Raw genomic sequence first — 15,335 nt, forward strand, 5'->3', positions numbered from 1 at the left:
TGGGGACAGGTGTCCCAACCAGGCAGTGTGGACTCTCCCTAAGGGTCCCTGGTCTTGTTTAACCTGTTCCTCCCCACTTTCACAGATAGAGCTAAATAGGCTCCATTAGGAGTCTTTTGTTATTTTAAGTGCTCACTAGAGCTGAAATCACTTGTGGGGGGACGGTACCTCTGCCCAGCCTGCTTCAGGTTTCCCCAATCAGAGCTGATAATCACTAAGCGCTGGGTGGAACCTCAAGAGACTGACCTGCAGAGGTCACAGCAGAGAGGCAGGTGGCAGCAGAAGGTGACTGATGAATGGCCAGCAAGAGCAGCAATGAAGCAGTGAGCAGGCAGCTAGTGAGGCACCCAGGGGTGGTGTCTAACTTCCCCAGGTCACTGGGTGGGGGTTCTAGCTGGTTCTGTGCGGTACAGAAGGTCCCCGACTCACACAAGCGCTCCATTCCGGAACGCCTTGCGAAGTTGAATTTTGCGTAAGTCGGGAATGTATCGCCAACAATTACAAAAAAAAAAGCTTACGGAATGTACAGAACTTTTTCCGTAAGTCCAGATTTCCGTAAGTCGGGTTTGCATAACCCAGGGGGCATCTGTATTGTTGAAGAGAAACCCCTAGATATTGAACCTGGCCCTAGTTGCTGCCAGCTCCACCTGGATACATAAGAAATGGCCCTTGTCCTGAGAAGCTTACAGGCGAAGGCAAGATACAGCAAAGGAGTAGAACAAACAAACCGAAGACAGGGTGGGAGGCCGAGGATAAGAGGGATAAGATCACGCAGTTACACAGACTCATTGAGGCCCTGAAACTGCAAGGAGCTTTGCACAGGCAGATCCTTGCACCCATGCAGAGCCCAGCTGATTTCACTGGGAGCAGCTGGTGCATCTCTGAGGGCAGACGCCCACTCCACGAACGGCAGCACTTACCGGCCGGCCTCACAGCATTAACTCCACCCTGCACCACTGGTACAGGGGCACCAGGAACGAACTCTGGAGGGCTGCACCCTGGCCAGATGCCATCTCCACCCGAACGTGCAGGGTGCCTGTAAGACACGAGGGCAGTTATTTCAAAGGGACAAGTAAAAGGAGAGGACAAAGGACGAGATGCTATTCTGCACAGCTCCCCGAGAAGTGGCACTTTCAGATGCTTGGCTTCAGTCCCTAATCAGTAGTTTATTTCACTTTGAGGGAGTCAACAAGCATGAACGAGGGGGATCCAGTGGTTATAGTAGACTTGGACTTTCAGAAAACCTTTGACAAGGTCCCTCACCAAAGGCTCTTAAGCAAACTAAGGAATTGTGGGATAAGTAACTGGTTAAAAGATAGGAAACAAAGGGTACGACTAAATGGTCAGTTTTCACAGTGGAAAGAGGTAAATTACAGGGTCCCCCAGGGGTTTATACTGTGTTGGGACCAGTGCTGTTCACCATACTCATAAATGATCTGGAAAAGACAGTGGCAACATTTGAAGATGATACAAAATTACAGACAAGATCATTTAAGTCCAAAGCAGACTGCGAAGAGCTACAAAAGGATCTCACAAAACTGGGTGACTGGGCAACAAAATGGCAGACGAAATTCAATGTTGATAAGTGCAAGGCAATGCACTTTGGAAAACATAATCCCAACTATACGTATAAAATGATGGGGCTTAAAATTAGCTGTTGATTCTCAAGAAAGATCTTAGAGTCATTGTGGATAGTTCTCTGAGAACATCCACTCAGTGTGCAGCGACAGTCAAAAAAGCCAACAGAATGTTGAGAATCATTAAGAAAGGGATAGATAATAAGACAAAATATCACATTGCCTCTATATAAATCCATGGTACACCCACACATTGAATGTGGCTGCTATATGAGGAGAGATTAATAAAACTGGGACTGTTCAGTTTAGAAAAGAGATGACTAAGGGGGGATAAGATAGAGGTCTATAAAATCATGACAGGTGTGGAGAAAGTGAATAGGGAAGTGTTATTTTCCCCTTCACACAACACAAGACCTAGGGTTAACCCAATGAAATGAACAGGCAGCAGGTTTAACACAAACATAAGGAAGAATTTCTTCACACAATGCACAGTCAACCTGTGGTACTCACTGCCTGGGGATGTTGTGAAGGCCAAAAGTATAACTGAGTTCAAAAGAGAATTAGATAAATCCATGGAGGACAGGTCCATCAATGGCTATTAGCCAAGATAATCAGGGATGCGAACCCCATGCTCCGGGTGTTCCTAAACCTCTGACTGCCAGAAGCTGGGAGTGGACAACAGGGGCTGGCTCACTCCATAATTCCCTGTTCAGTTCATTTCCTCTGAAGCAGCTGGCATTGGCCACTGTCTGAGGCAGGATACTGAGCTAGATGGACCATTGGTCTGATCCAGTCTGGCTGTTCTTCTGTTCTTACTGTCTTTGAGACCTCGCTGGAGCAGTAGGAATAAAGCTTCTTCTAAACTGCCATGGCACCTGCTCACTAGTACATGTGGACACTGACCTGGGAAGACCAAGATCAGCCCAGAAGCGGAGCTGGTATTTCAGGAATTGATGGGAAGGGCCCCAGAATCAGGACTTCTTGTCTTACATCCTAGGCAAGGACAGATCCGCACTAGATTGCATACTTCCCAGCATGCAATGGATGTGTGTAGCCTAAGGGCCATGCTGGGTGATTCCTTGAACTCGATGGGGCACGCTGCAGACCTGCTCCACCCGGACAACCAGGATTTATTTGGGTGTCCCTCACCCCCTTCCCATCCTCCAGGGTGGCTTGCTCCAGAACTGAAAATGGGGCTGCCCTTCGTAAGAACATAGGACTGCTGGGTTATCGAGTCCAGACGCCTGCTATCGCAGGCAGCCCAGTCACGTCCTCCCGATTCATAGATTCCACCGCCAGAAGTGATCATCTAGTCTGGCCTCCTGTATCCCAGGCCAGAGTCCTGCCCCAGAATTCCTACATTATCTCAATAACGCCTAGTGCTGCAGGCCTCCCTCCGTCCTCTGTGACCTGGACGGACACCTCCCCCTACCCGCACGCTGGTCACAGAAGTCACTGCAGCTACGCGCTGGGAGCCAGGAAAGACCGGCTCTTAATTTGTATCCTTGTGAAATGTGCCCTCAGCTCCTCAGTGGGGGTAATTCAGCACAGCTCTGGTCTGATCTGCCCCAGCTGAGGAGCCGTCCGCTGGAGATCACCAGGCCCCAGGATGTCTGTTGCACTGACGGGGCTGTGGACACCTTTAAAGCCCAGGCCAAGTGCAGCAGCAAGGGCGGACCCGGCTCAAGCCCCAACATTTCCTACCTGTCTCAGTGAGCAGCACAGCCGGTGTTGTGTAGTCGTCCTCTGCGCTGAGAAGGTAGAAAACCCACAGAAGTCCCACGGGCAATAGCTCACCAGGAACAGCCACACCGCGATGGTACAGCTAAGGGCCAGAGCAAGAGACGCCCGGTGTGAGAAGAACCGCTCGGGGGGGAGGGGGTCAATTGACTGAGCATCGGCTCTGGACAACGGCTCCCCCAGCCAATGCGACAAGCGTAGACAAGAGGCCAAACGCTACAGCCATGGATAGAGCGCTCAGCACGGCAGTTCAATGGAGCTGCGCCCGTGTCCACCAGCTGAAGATCTGGCCCCGCAGGCCCATTGTCTAGAGCAGCGTGGGAGCGCACGGCTCCTTGCACGGGCCACGACTGCTGCCGGCTCCCTTTGGTCGCGCCGCACAGATTGAACTGGCTGTGACGGCTGCTGGTGCAGGGTGAGCCTACGTCCACCTCTTCCAGTTCCCCAGGGCCAGACTCACCGGGGGGGTCAGCACATGACACACCGGAGGGGAGTTACTGCACAGGCAGCCGCCGGTGAAATGAGCGTGTAAAAGCTGTGCTAGGAACGCTGCGTCCGGCTCTACGGCCATGCACAGTAGTAAGGGCATGACCAGCATGTCCGATTCATGGTGTCTCGTTACCCTCCTCCCCACACAACCACTCCTCGCGTTATGACAACTTCTCTGCTGCTCCCTTCCCAGTGCAAGAGCCTTCTCCCCCGCAGCTTCCACATCCTCTGCATCTCTGTGCCTGCTCCATCCTCTCTCAGCTCCTGTCTACAGTCACGGCATCCTAAACCCTAAAGATCAGGGGGCATTGAGCTACCTGCACAGCGGGTGTCACTACGCAAGTATCCTGCCCCGGTGAGTAGTGGGATGGGATAGATCAGCGACCAGATAGACAGCCATGGGCGTGTCAGGATGAGGACTTTACCGGGGGGGAGGAGGGGATCAGCCTCTGTCTCATCTTCTCCAGGGACCTGTCACGGTGAGGCTCAAATGACTTCACAATCCTGAAGCTCTCCCTGCTGGAGGTGAAAGCAAAGGTCAGCAAAGGCTCGGCATCTGCAGAGGGCAAAGATCAGGTCAGCGCCCAAATCCAGGAGGGTTCATTGGCTCTGGTGTGTCGGAGACCCTAATCCTGCTCCAGGGAAGTTGACAGGAGTTTTGCCTTTGACAGGAACGGGAGCAGGACTGGACCCAAAGTTTACTTCATTGCATACACGGGCCAGATCCTCAGCTGGTGTAGATCCGACGAAGGCAACGGATCTACGCTGTCAGCTCTGGATAAGTGAGAACAGTGCAAGGACACTGAGTAACAATTCACTTCCCCTGCCCCATCAGTGAGACAGTCCCTCAGGTTAATGGGGACCATTCTTGGAGCTCCTCCCCTCCACCCCCTTGGGGTTAGCGAAATCCAGGCCACCAGGGCGCTGAGATCGTCCCCCAACACCTTGGGCTCCCCCCGGGGCTGACCCAGGCTCAGGATGTGGCCAGGGTTCTGACGCAAACGCCAAGCCTGGCAGGACGGGGGAAGCAAATATTTGCTTGAATTTGTACACAGAAGGGCAGAGATCTCGCCCACTGGAGCCCGGGCCGGGTGCGGAGCAGGTGAAGCCAAGAGCTGCGAGATCTTGATGATGGAAGGGGCCAGTTTTGGGGCAGCGGTGCAACTGGCCCGACATGTGAGAAAGGACTAAAGGAAACTTATAAGGGAGTCTGGTGTAGCTGGCCACGGCCCCCATCCATGGCGTGGGCCCCCCCAGGCAGCAGCAGCTCCTGCACCTGGGAAGGAGGGGCAGCCCATGCCCCCTGCATTTGCCCTTTCAAGAGCTTCCTGTTATGCCAGCTACCTGGTTCTTAAAATGAGGTTTGCACAGTTTCAGTCTGAACCAGAAACAGCAGCGGAAGCCCTCGCCGAGGTGAGGGGCTTGCTTAAAGCTCTATCACCAATTGTATTCATGCTGATGAATATGTAATCAATATGTAAGGACTGAGCGAGCTAGTGTGAGTGGAAGAAACCAATCGCAAGGCTTGAACCAAAATATTACCGTGTAAGGAGAATCAAGGTGCATATGGGATTGTATATAAACCTACGGCAGTAGTGGCCAGAGAGGGATGTAACCTACAACAGCAAGAACTCAGGGCTGAACCAGCCTCCCTCGGCCACCAAGCAGACCCGAAGGGACTTCAGGAACTCTTGTCGCCTAGCGGTTCGATCTCTGGGCAGCTGGAACCTGGCCAGTCTCAGTCACCTACGATCGAAAGCAACATCCGCACCTGCAGCATGAATGGAACGCGTAGACGGCATAGATTGTCAGTCCTTCATCAGTTGAAACTGAGCCAATCACAACACGTCTTCTAATCTTCTCTCGCTCGGGCCATGCTTGTCCATATCTCCTTATTAGGAAATCATCCCACCTCTTTGGAGGCCGACCGCGTGGCCGTTTCTGTTCTCGCGGATACCACTCGGATACAGCTCCGGTCCATCTGTTGTCGCTGAGGTGGGCCACACGTCCCGCCCTCCACATTTTGCTGAGCCTGCAAATGGAATGTGTGTGAGAGCAATAAATCAACCCTCAGTAATACTTTAGTTCGACCTTTGTTTGTGGTTATCGCTTGGCCTGATTCCAGGGAACAGCAATATAAAGAATAGACTAGTCACAGAAATGTCATGCTGCGGGGGACCTCCAGGGGTCACTAGACCATACAAGCATATAAACCAGTACCCACCCTGCTTTGACCCTTCCCTTACTGGTTCCCCCGCTTCCCATTGCCTCAGCAGAACACACTGCAGCACCGGCGGTGTCTGCCAGCACCTGAATGGGTCCGTAACAGGTCCCGGTGCAGCAAAGCCTTCACACAACAGCTTAAGGAAGTGTTGTTTACTACTTCTCATAACACAAGAACTAGGGGTCACCAAATGAAATTAATCGGCAGCAGGTTTAAAACAAACAAAAGGAAGTATTTCTTCACACAACGCACAGTCAACCTGTGGAACTCCTTGCCAAGGTATAGAATGTCACAAGGGGACCCTAGAAAGGAAGTGGTCTGTGCAACCAGGCGGATCCCCAGCTGGCTGATATGAACGAGCCTCTTCTTCGCCCTGCTTCTGGTCCCTGGGCTCTGGTCCTGAGACGTGGCTCTAGGTCCACCCAGTAGTTTGGATTGCCCTCACCCCGGCCGTGACACAGTGGCCTAGAGATTTAAGGCACCACAGCTCATTACCGACCGCTTGAGCCAGCCAGACTCAGGACAAGGCATTTTATCTACAGCAGCCTCACCGACAGCCCAGGAACGCCAGGACACCACGGGCAGCTGACACCCTGCACTGTGGCACAGGGGTAATTAACTCCAAAATGGGGATTCCCCCATTGCCGTTACAGCACCCGTGCTGCCGTTAGCCTGGCGGTGGGAGAACACATGGGCGTGGATTGGCATTGGCAGCAGAACTGTGAAGGCCCAACTCTGCCCTCGGTTCGTCTGGGGCCCACTGAAGGCAAAGGGATAGCACAGGTGTAGCACTGGCCTCTTTCCTTCCGAATTCCCCGCTGACCCAGTCACAACCGCCGGGCCAGCCACACCTCTGTCCCGTCGCAGGTCTCCCTGAGTGCACCCCGCAAGCCTTTCCCTGTCTCAGGGTGGGGTAGCACAATTCTCCCCCTCTTAGACCAAGCCCCAGGCGGCACTCTAATGAATTCCCAGCCCCAGAGGGTAACCAAAGCCAACCTATCTTCAGATACCCCAGCAGGGCCTGGGTCTCAGTCTGGCTCCCCTGAATGTCTCCACCCTCTCCAGAGCGTGTTTTCCTTTTGATTCTTGCGGCAGTTAGTCAGCTCTTCTGCGTTCCCGTCCTGGCCTCGTCTCTGACCCGCCCTCCAGTGTTAGCTGAGAAACGGCTGATCCCGAGCCCTTCATTCCCTTCCTGCTTGTTTCTCCTGACAGCCTCCTCGTAAACTAAACCAATATATATTCATACAGCAAGGCCCCGATCACCAGGTCGACGTACAGTATTCATCAGGTACTACCAAGCAGCTCCAAATCTCTTCTAGATGCTCCCACCAGCGAAGCTCATAGACAGACCAAATCATCTGCCCCAGAGCATGTCTAGACCCGGTTAAAATGGTGGTGGCCACTGCGCCTTGTCTACACTAGAGCTCCGATGGTGGGAAGCTTCCGTCTAGCCAGACCAGGCCCTGGAGTCAATGCTTATTGCTCAGGGCTGGGCACAGGCAGGAGGAAGAGACCTACCTGGCTGCAGCTGATCTGCAGATACAGCGGGCAACAGTCTTCGGGGCTCTGTCAATCCAGCGCCTTCCATCAGCATTAAATTCACCTTTGCAAGAATACGCTCGCTTTCTGCTCTCCGGGCCACTGCATCCCCACCTCCTTCCCCTCAGTCATCAAATTTCCAGGGCTGCTCCCATCGGTGAAAGCCTAGCTAATAAGCAAGGAGGCCGTCGGAGATCTAGACTGTGCACGAGACACAGAGCCAATAGAAACCGAATGTACACAGTCGGGTCTCACGCACAGAACAAGCGCTCCAGATAAATCCATAAGGCCGTCACTTTGTCCTCCTGCAGATCCTCTCCAGCTAGCCTCCATCATAATGCCCTGCCAATCAGGCAGCACTAGGAGGATGGCAAACTGTGATGTTAGAATTTCCACGCAACGTCTGCTCCTTTCAGAGTTGCCTCGTCCTCCCTGTTCTCTACCTATTTCAACCATCTGTTGCATCCTGTCAAAAGCAAGATGGTTTCGGCATTTCCCCTCCTCACACTGGCCAGCACAATGGGGCCCTGGTCATGGATTGGGGCCCCTAGGCACTATTCCAATAAATAAAGATAAATTGCAAGGCATGGGAGGGGCAATGCAGAGAGAGGTGAGATTTATGCTCAATAGGAGAAACTTGCATCCATGTCTGAGACGGTGGAAGAGTCTCCTGGGGAAAGAGTGAAAGCCCTTTTCCTGGGGACATTTCAAATCAGACTGGACATGCCCTGGAGAATACGCAGAGCAATCCTCGAGGGGGCATGGAACAGATGGAAGCTAACAGCCTGTCTCTCTCTAATGTCTATATCTCTGTGGCACTGAACATAAGAATGGCCAGACTGGGTCAGATCAATGGTCCATCTAGCCCAGTGCCCTGTCTTCCAACCGTGGCCAATGCCAGGTGCCCCAGAGGGAATGAACAGAACAGGTCATCATCAAGTGATCCATCCCTGTCGCCCATTCCCAGCTTCTGGCAAACAGAGACTAGAGACACCATCCCTGTCCATCCTGGCTAATAGCCATAGATGGATCTATCAGGACTAGAGGTGACTGGAGCAGGAAGACTCAAATACATCAGATTAAGGCCCCAGTTTTACCAACACAGCTGTGTCAATTGGGGGGGGATTTTTTTTGCTGACATAGCTGAGCCAAAGCCCTGGTGTCTAAGAGGGCTTATGCCTGGGCTGTAACTGTACAACATATGAATTCTGGTTGTTGGTGTGAACAGGACCGGTGCTACCATTTAGGCAAACTAGGAGGTTGCCTAGGGCGCCAAGATTTGGGGGCGCCAAAAAGCGGTGCCCCCAATTTTTTTTTTTACAGCGTTCCTACGCCCCCTCCCCGAGCACGTGATCGCCGCTTCACTTCTCCCGCCTCCCAGGCTTGCAGCGCCAATCAGCTGTTTGGGAGAATTAGAGCGGGGGCGGCGTGCTCAGGGAGGAGGCGGAGCAGAGGTGAGCTGGGGTGGGGAGCTGCCGCACGGCTCCCAGGGGGGGAGCTGCCGGGGGGGGGCACCTCAGGGCAGGGGAGGGGCGGGGAGCTGCAGCAGGGCTGGGGGGCGCGGGCGCAAGGTGGAAGTTTCACCTAGGACACAAAATTTCCTTGCACCGGCCCTGGGTGTGAAGGTGTCTTGTGAAAATTTGCTGTGTCATGAGGGCCAATGTTCATGTGGATCATTGCTGACAGGTCCCGTAGCACATATGCACTAGGCAGATACAAGAAGAAGGTGCTTAGGACTTAATCCCATTTAGGTAGGAACATCTGCAACATGGGGGGAGCTGCATCCTTAGAAAACCAGCTTTTAGGTGACTGCGGTAGGGAGTGGGGGGGACGCCTTAGAGGAGAACAATAGAGACCAGCTGACCAGGAGGGGTTTAAAATGATGAAACCCACAGGAACGGGGGCCAGCCAGGAAGAGGAAGCGTGGGGCAGGTGAGAGCAAGGTTACAGAAGCTGGATAAGGAGCACCTGGGGGGGAGGTGGGAAGGGAGCTGGAAGAGCCGTTAGAATGCAACAGTCTGCATGAGAAGGGGACCTCCCTCCTGCCTGAGGCTAAATGGATCCCCAAGGACTCCCAAGGGAAGGGGGAGATGGAGAGGGAGGGATACTCGGGGGTTGGCTGTTTATTGCTGTGTATGGTCTCTACGCTCCTGTGCGTTACATGATTAAGTATAAAAGAGCATAAAGGTGTTACACTGCGCGAAGTGTGTACACACATGTACTGCTCCACAACTGCTGTGTGCCCCTGAGAGACAACAGTAAACCAGAAGCTTCCCGCCTTTGGGGTGGAGTTCTTGGGTGGAGTTAAGTAACTGGGGGATCTTGGGGGGGGGGTCAGTGCTGGTCCTGGGGCCTTGGGCAGGTGGGCTGAGGAGCTCACTTCGGAGACGGGTAACAGACAGGGTCAGTGCCCAGGAAATGTGCCCGAGAGGCCAAGGGCAGAACCAGTGCTGCACCCTGCTGAGACTTGGAAAACTCAACACACCCCCGGGGGCTCCAGAGCACTGAGGTTGGGTCCTTCACAGCCTTCCCAGAGGGTGGCCAGGACAGGGCGCTCACTCGGGTCCGACACACCCTGGGCAGCCTTTTATACCTGGGGTGGGGGCGCTGCTAGTTTAGCTGGTGCAGGCATGTTAAAGTAACACTGCGGCCGTGTGGACAAGGCCCAACCCTAGCTCTGGTCACCCTGCTCCGGAAAGCCTGACCCCAAAGGCTCAGCCAAGTGGCTGTGGAGCGTTACCGCTGAGCTGTGGGAGGGAAGAACTCGGCTTGGGCTCCCCTTTGCGCTCCCTCACTGGGCTAAGCCTGCCGCCCCAGCTACCGCCCTGCCTAGGGCAGAGAAAGCATCTAGAAGACTCTGCACAGCCCACGGACAGCCACGGGAGGCTTCCCTATGGTTGAACAGCTCCCAGGTCTGCTCTGACCTGCACTGGGCCTGGGACAGGCCCCCATCCTTTCCTCCTGGGCGCCCCCTTCTGCGCCAGGTCTCACAAGAGGCACAGCATCTGGCCCACACTACACAGGGGTAAGGTGGCCAGAGGTGGTGCAAGGCCGTGGAGAATCGGGCCCACTTGTGCCCTGGCTGTTGTGAGTCGGGGTTCTCAGCTCTCCTGACCTACCCGTGCTAGGTAATGGTGGGGGAGGCGCATACCTGCGGCTCTCTGCTATTATAACCCCGCCGGGATCCTCTCCTCGTGCACAAGGTGCTTAGGCCATTCTCCTGGCTGCTGGGATCACCGTACAGCCAGGCAGCAAAGCAGAACACTGCAGGGGTACAAATAAGAGGAAGCCAGACAGTCCTGCTGCTAAATTATTCAGGTGCAAACCTGCAGCGCAGGCTACAAAGCAAAGCATCCAAGCCAGGCTCCCCGGGGCTAGGACGCGCTGGGAATGTCACTCAAGGTTTCCGGAGGGGTGGAATATGAGAAGGAGATGCCTGTGCAAGGCACTTAAGTGGAGAGGGCAATCGTGAGCGGATCAGGACTGGGAACTATGCCCTAGCCGCTGGTCTCTCAGTCCAGCGAGCCAAGCCACCCCCGTTCCTGCAGTGCTCATCAGCGGATTCTCCAAGAGCTGCGGAAACCCCCACGCATAGCCCACGAGCGGCGGATGAAGAGGGACGCATGGCCCAACGGGCTTCCGTCTGGTAACACATGCAGATGCAGAAGAAAGGCCTTAGCACGCCGTGACTGAAGCAGGGCTGGCTGGCTGAACTGGTCACAGGAGGGATGCACACTTAGTTCCTATCGCTCAGATTGTCAGAGGGAATTTGTCTAGTGGTTACAGCCCAGGACAGGAATCAAGACACCCAGCTTCTATGCCTGGCTCACTGAGTGACCCTGGGAATACAGCCCCATAGTCCGGGAGTCCCTAAACCTCCAACTGTTGTTTCACCTTATTGTGCTTCAGTTTCCCCCACTGTAACATGGGATCAATAACACCAACCGCCGAGTGGCATTGTGAAGATTAATCCATTTGCTTCTGCAAAGCGCGTTGAGATCTTTAAAGGTCTTTCAGCTCCCATGGATTCCAATGGAAGTTAGGAGGTGCTGGGCCTGGCGTACTGCAGTGCGGGGAGCATATGAGAACGTAGATAGCCCCTTGGCTGGAAGGGGCTAGAGGAGGAGCTAAGATCATTAACGGGATATTAGCTGGAAGGGCCAATGTCCTGGGACCAGAGCCAGGGGCTCCCTCTGACTCCTGGGCAGCACCGTGGGCTCTCAGCAGTTAATAAAGAAGGCAAAATGATATTTTCCATTTGGTCGCATGAGTTCTATTAATTAATTGAAGGGGAAAGGCTAAGCCGATTAACCCTCCAAGGAATTACAGAAATCCCCTCCTGCCCCGGGGGTCCCCTCCCACCCTGCTCCCCAGAACCCCATGGCTCTTGGGGAGTGGCCCAGCTCGGGCCAGGGGGAGGAGAACAAACAGGGAAGATTGTTACGAAGGAGGTCGAGATCCCAGCGTAACTCACGGTGTGCGTTGCTTTGGGGAGTTACAGACTCATGGATGCTATTGTGACCGTCTGTACCCCTACATTCCCCCCTTCGATAAACCTTGGGCAAAGTAGGTCTGGTGAGGTATTATTTGAAAACTCGTGATTGGCTCATTGTTATTGTGTGGCAACCGAGTGTTGTATGTAAAAATTAGAAGATTCCACTGTCAGCTATTACTGAGGCATGACCCGACCCGTTCTGGAGATCAGTCACAAACCAGTGCCCCAGAGGCAAAAGGCTGGCCAATGCCTCAGGCAGGCGTCAACGAGATCAAATGGACCGTCGCCTGATTACGTGGCCACTCTTCAGCAGGAGAGAGGGTGTGAGCAAAAGTCTGTATTTGGCCAAAGAAACAGCTTGAGGTTCCTGTCCACACAGACTGTCTCCCCAACCTCAGCTGTAGGTGTTTCTTGTGCAAGAGAAAGGACTACAAGAGAAAGAGCGCCGATATCCCAACTTCTCCCCCTTTCCCTCTGCCCATTGCATCAACAACACCTGAAGAACAAAGGAGCAACATGGGTCTGTGGAGAGACCCTGATCGAAAGACTCAGCCAGCAAGACTGTGGGAAGAAGTGGTGAGAGAGACTTAGCTGTGAATTCACTGAAAAGATCAAAAGCAACTAAGAAGTTATTTCTTTGTAACCAGTTCTGACTTTTATGCCTCATTACCCGCAACCTGTCGTTAATACGTTTGTTTTAGTGTTTTATCTAGACCAGTGTGTTTGGATTAGAGTGTTTGGGGAACTCCCTTTGTGACAACAGGATTTGTGCATAGCATTTTCCATTAATAAAATGATGGCTTTTAGCTGAGCTGGGATTGTCCAGGCGGTGCTGCGCAGTAGAAGACACACATTTCTGGGGGAACGTCTGGGAGTTTGCTGGTGTAATTCATGAGAGGCTGGGCAGAGCACTCATACAGTGTAACCTGCATGCTGGAGGCTGGGTGTGAGCAGACCAGGAGTGGTGTAAAAGGCACCCCAGGTTGGAGAATTGCAATGGGGATAGGCCGTCCAGCCACAGAATCAGCGGCCACATTTGCAACAGGGAAATAGATAATTAAGCTGACAGGGGTTTACATGGAACATTCGCCCCAGAGAAGAGGCCTGTGTCTGTCAGAGCGCTGGCTGGCATGGGCTCAAAGAAGGGACAGAAGGTGGAATGAGCTGAGCTGAAAGTCAGGCTCCACCCTGAGTCGATGGGTTGGAAGCAGCCACAACCTGGATCCTTAGCTGCATTGCCAGTGGCGTTAGCTCTCTCCACCCAGCTGGACAGGCTGGCTGCGTACGTGACGGTGTCAGGGCCCCCCACGGCAAAGCCCTCGAGTGCACAGGTACTGCTTGGGGGCCATGACATACGGTCCCTGCTGGACTTTCTAGCCCAAGAACGATGCACAGGAGACGTTCCAGAGATTTTATTTTGGTCTCTTTATTCCAGGCCCCGCTCCCCCAACGAGTTCTTGCAGAGGTGACTGAACATGTTAGAACGATACACACTGCATTGGGGTGCAGGCTACAGCCTACCAAACCCTCCCAGAGTTGGGATAGAACCCAGGAATCCTGGCTCCCAGCCCCTCCCCCACTCCAATCCACTAGGCCCCAGTCTCTGCCCAGAACTGGGAACAGAACCCAAAAATCCCAGCTCTCAGTTTCCTCCCCTGCTCTAACCACTACCCAAAAACTCTTCTCCCAGAACCAAGGAACAGGCCCAAGAGTCCTGACTCCCGACCCTCCCTCCTCACCTTAGCCACCCCTCACCTTAGCCACCCCTCCCCTTTAGCTCCCTGGCGCTCCATGGGGTGGTGATTGTTTCAAACCAGCTACGGGGCTGCAGCAGTAACATGTACCGCCCTCGTGGGGGAAGACGGGTTCTAGGATTGCCAAAGAATAGATCTCTACGGAACTAGGAGAACATGCTATTAGTGAGACCTCACGTGCAACAGTTTCCACAGCAGCGCCAGGATGGACCGTCCCAGGCCACCCACCCGTGTGCACCCGCAGCTCCAACAGGGCGAGAGGAAAGGTTCTAGCTAACTAGCGGGCGTTGCGTGCCGAGGGCTCTTCAGATGGCTTTGGCCATGATGAGCATGCTCATGAAGAAGACCATAATAAAGAAGATCCACATGAAGATGCGATCCATGACCTTGGCCACTTTCTTCCACTCACCGCTCCGTTTCTGAGCCGCCTTTTGGTCCCGGAAGCAGTTGGCGATGTACTCGACGTTCCTCATCAGGCTGTTGTGGTGGCAAAGGCACGGGCTCTTCCCACAGACTTGATACTGCTGCCCCTCCCGGCCGCACTCTAGGTTCATACGTGCCCCAGTCTCTTTCCAGTCCTGCTGGCCAGAGGGACTGCTGAATTTCTGTGGCAGCAACTCCTGCTGCGGAGACTTCTCCCGGCACGTCGCGTCCGAGTCCTCCTCCGTCGTCTGGGCTTTCTGCTCCTCCTTGGCGGCCCTGCCGCTCACCACCTGGACCGTGGGCAGGTGGCCCAGTTGCCGTTTGGGACTTTTGCAGCTCTCCCCCACCTCGTAGACAAAGAATAGCCGGGCCATGTACTGCAGGATGAACTTCTTGGCCCACTTGGGCACGGGCTTGGCTCCTGGGCCGCAGTGGTGAATGTTCATGATGAATATGGTCAGCGCGGTGGAGGCCGTGATCATGGTCATGGTGGCGATGTAATACTTCCCTAGAAGACAAGAAGGAGGGACCTGCGGTGACTGACCCAGGAAGTGGGGGGACTCGTGGCTGCAGGCCCAGCCACTGCTGCTCACCTATGGGAATGGGACGCGGGGACCTTCAACACCAAAACACAAGCCCCTAACACATAAGCTAAAGAACAGCTTCTCTAGCTATGAAGAAGCAACAGGTTGTTATAGTCCCAGGAACGGCCTCTGTCCTCCAGAGGAGTCCCTTCCACCAGCCACAGACAAGAGGCTGGTGTAGGACCCTCTAGGCCATCGGAGAACCCCTTGCACAAGGATGGTCCTTCAGCGGCTGGGAACATCAGCTTTAGACCCAGACTCTGGTGTCAGTGTGGTGCAAAGCAACCACGCTGCACCTCAGGATCTGGCCTGCAGCCTTCAGACTTGGCTTGATTTTTTTGTTTTTTTACGGTGTTCCTGAAACCTACAGAATACAGCCAAGCTTTAGCCAAGATCTCCCATATGCAGCCCACCTAAACCAACCCCTACTGAAGCCTGCCCAACAGGGCCGGTGCAAGGAAGTTTCATGCCCTAGGCGAAACTTCCACCTTGCGCCCCCCCCCCCCCCCC

At 54.0% G+C, this 15,335-nt stretch overlaps 1 protein-coding gene across 1 annotated transcript in view; it reads right to left on the reverse strand.

Annotated features, from left to right (window-relative positions):
• Positions 1 to 14,123: 14,123 nt before the first annotated feature.
• Positions 14,124 to 15,335, reverse strand: part of CHRNA10 (cholinergic receptor nicotinic alpha 10 subunit) — a 12,298-nt gene continuing 11,086 nt past the window's right edge. Inside the window, exon 5 of the mRNA XM_034781643.1 lies at positions 14,124 to 14,749. Within this exon, the coding sequence (XP_034637534.1) occupies positions 14,124 to 14,749 (626 nt within the window). The remainder of the gene's footprint in view (positions 14,750 to 15,335) is intronic.

This window comes from Trachemys scripta, chromosome 1 (genome assembly GCF_013100865.1).
Source record: "Trachemys scripta elegans isolate TJP31775 chromosome 1, CAS_Tse_1.0, whole genome shotgun sequence".
Taxonomy (NCBI): domain Eukaryota; kingdom Metazoa; phylum Chordata; order Testudines; family Emydidae; genus Trachemys; species Trachemys scripta.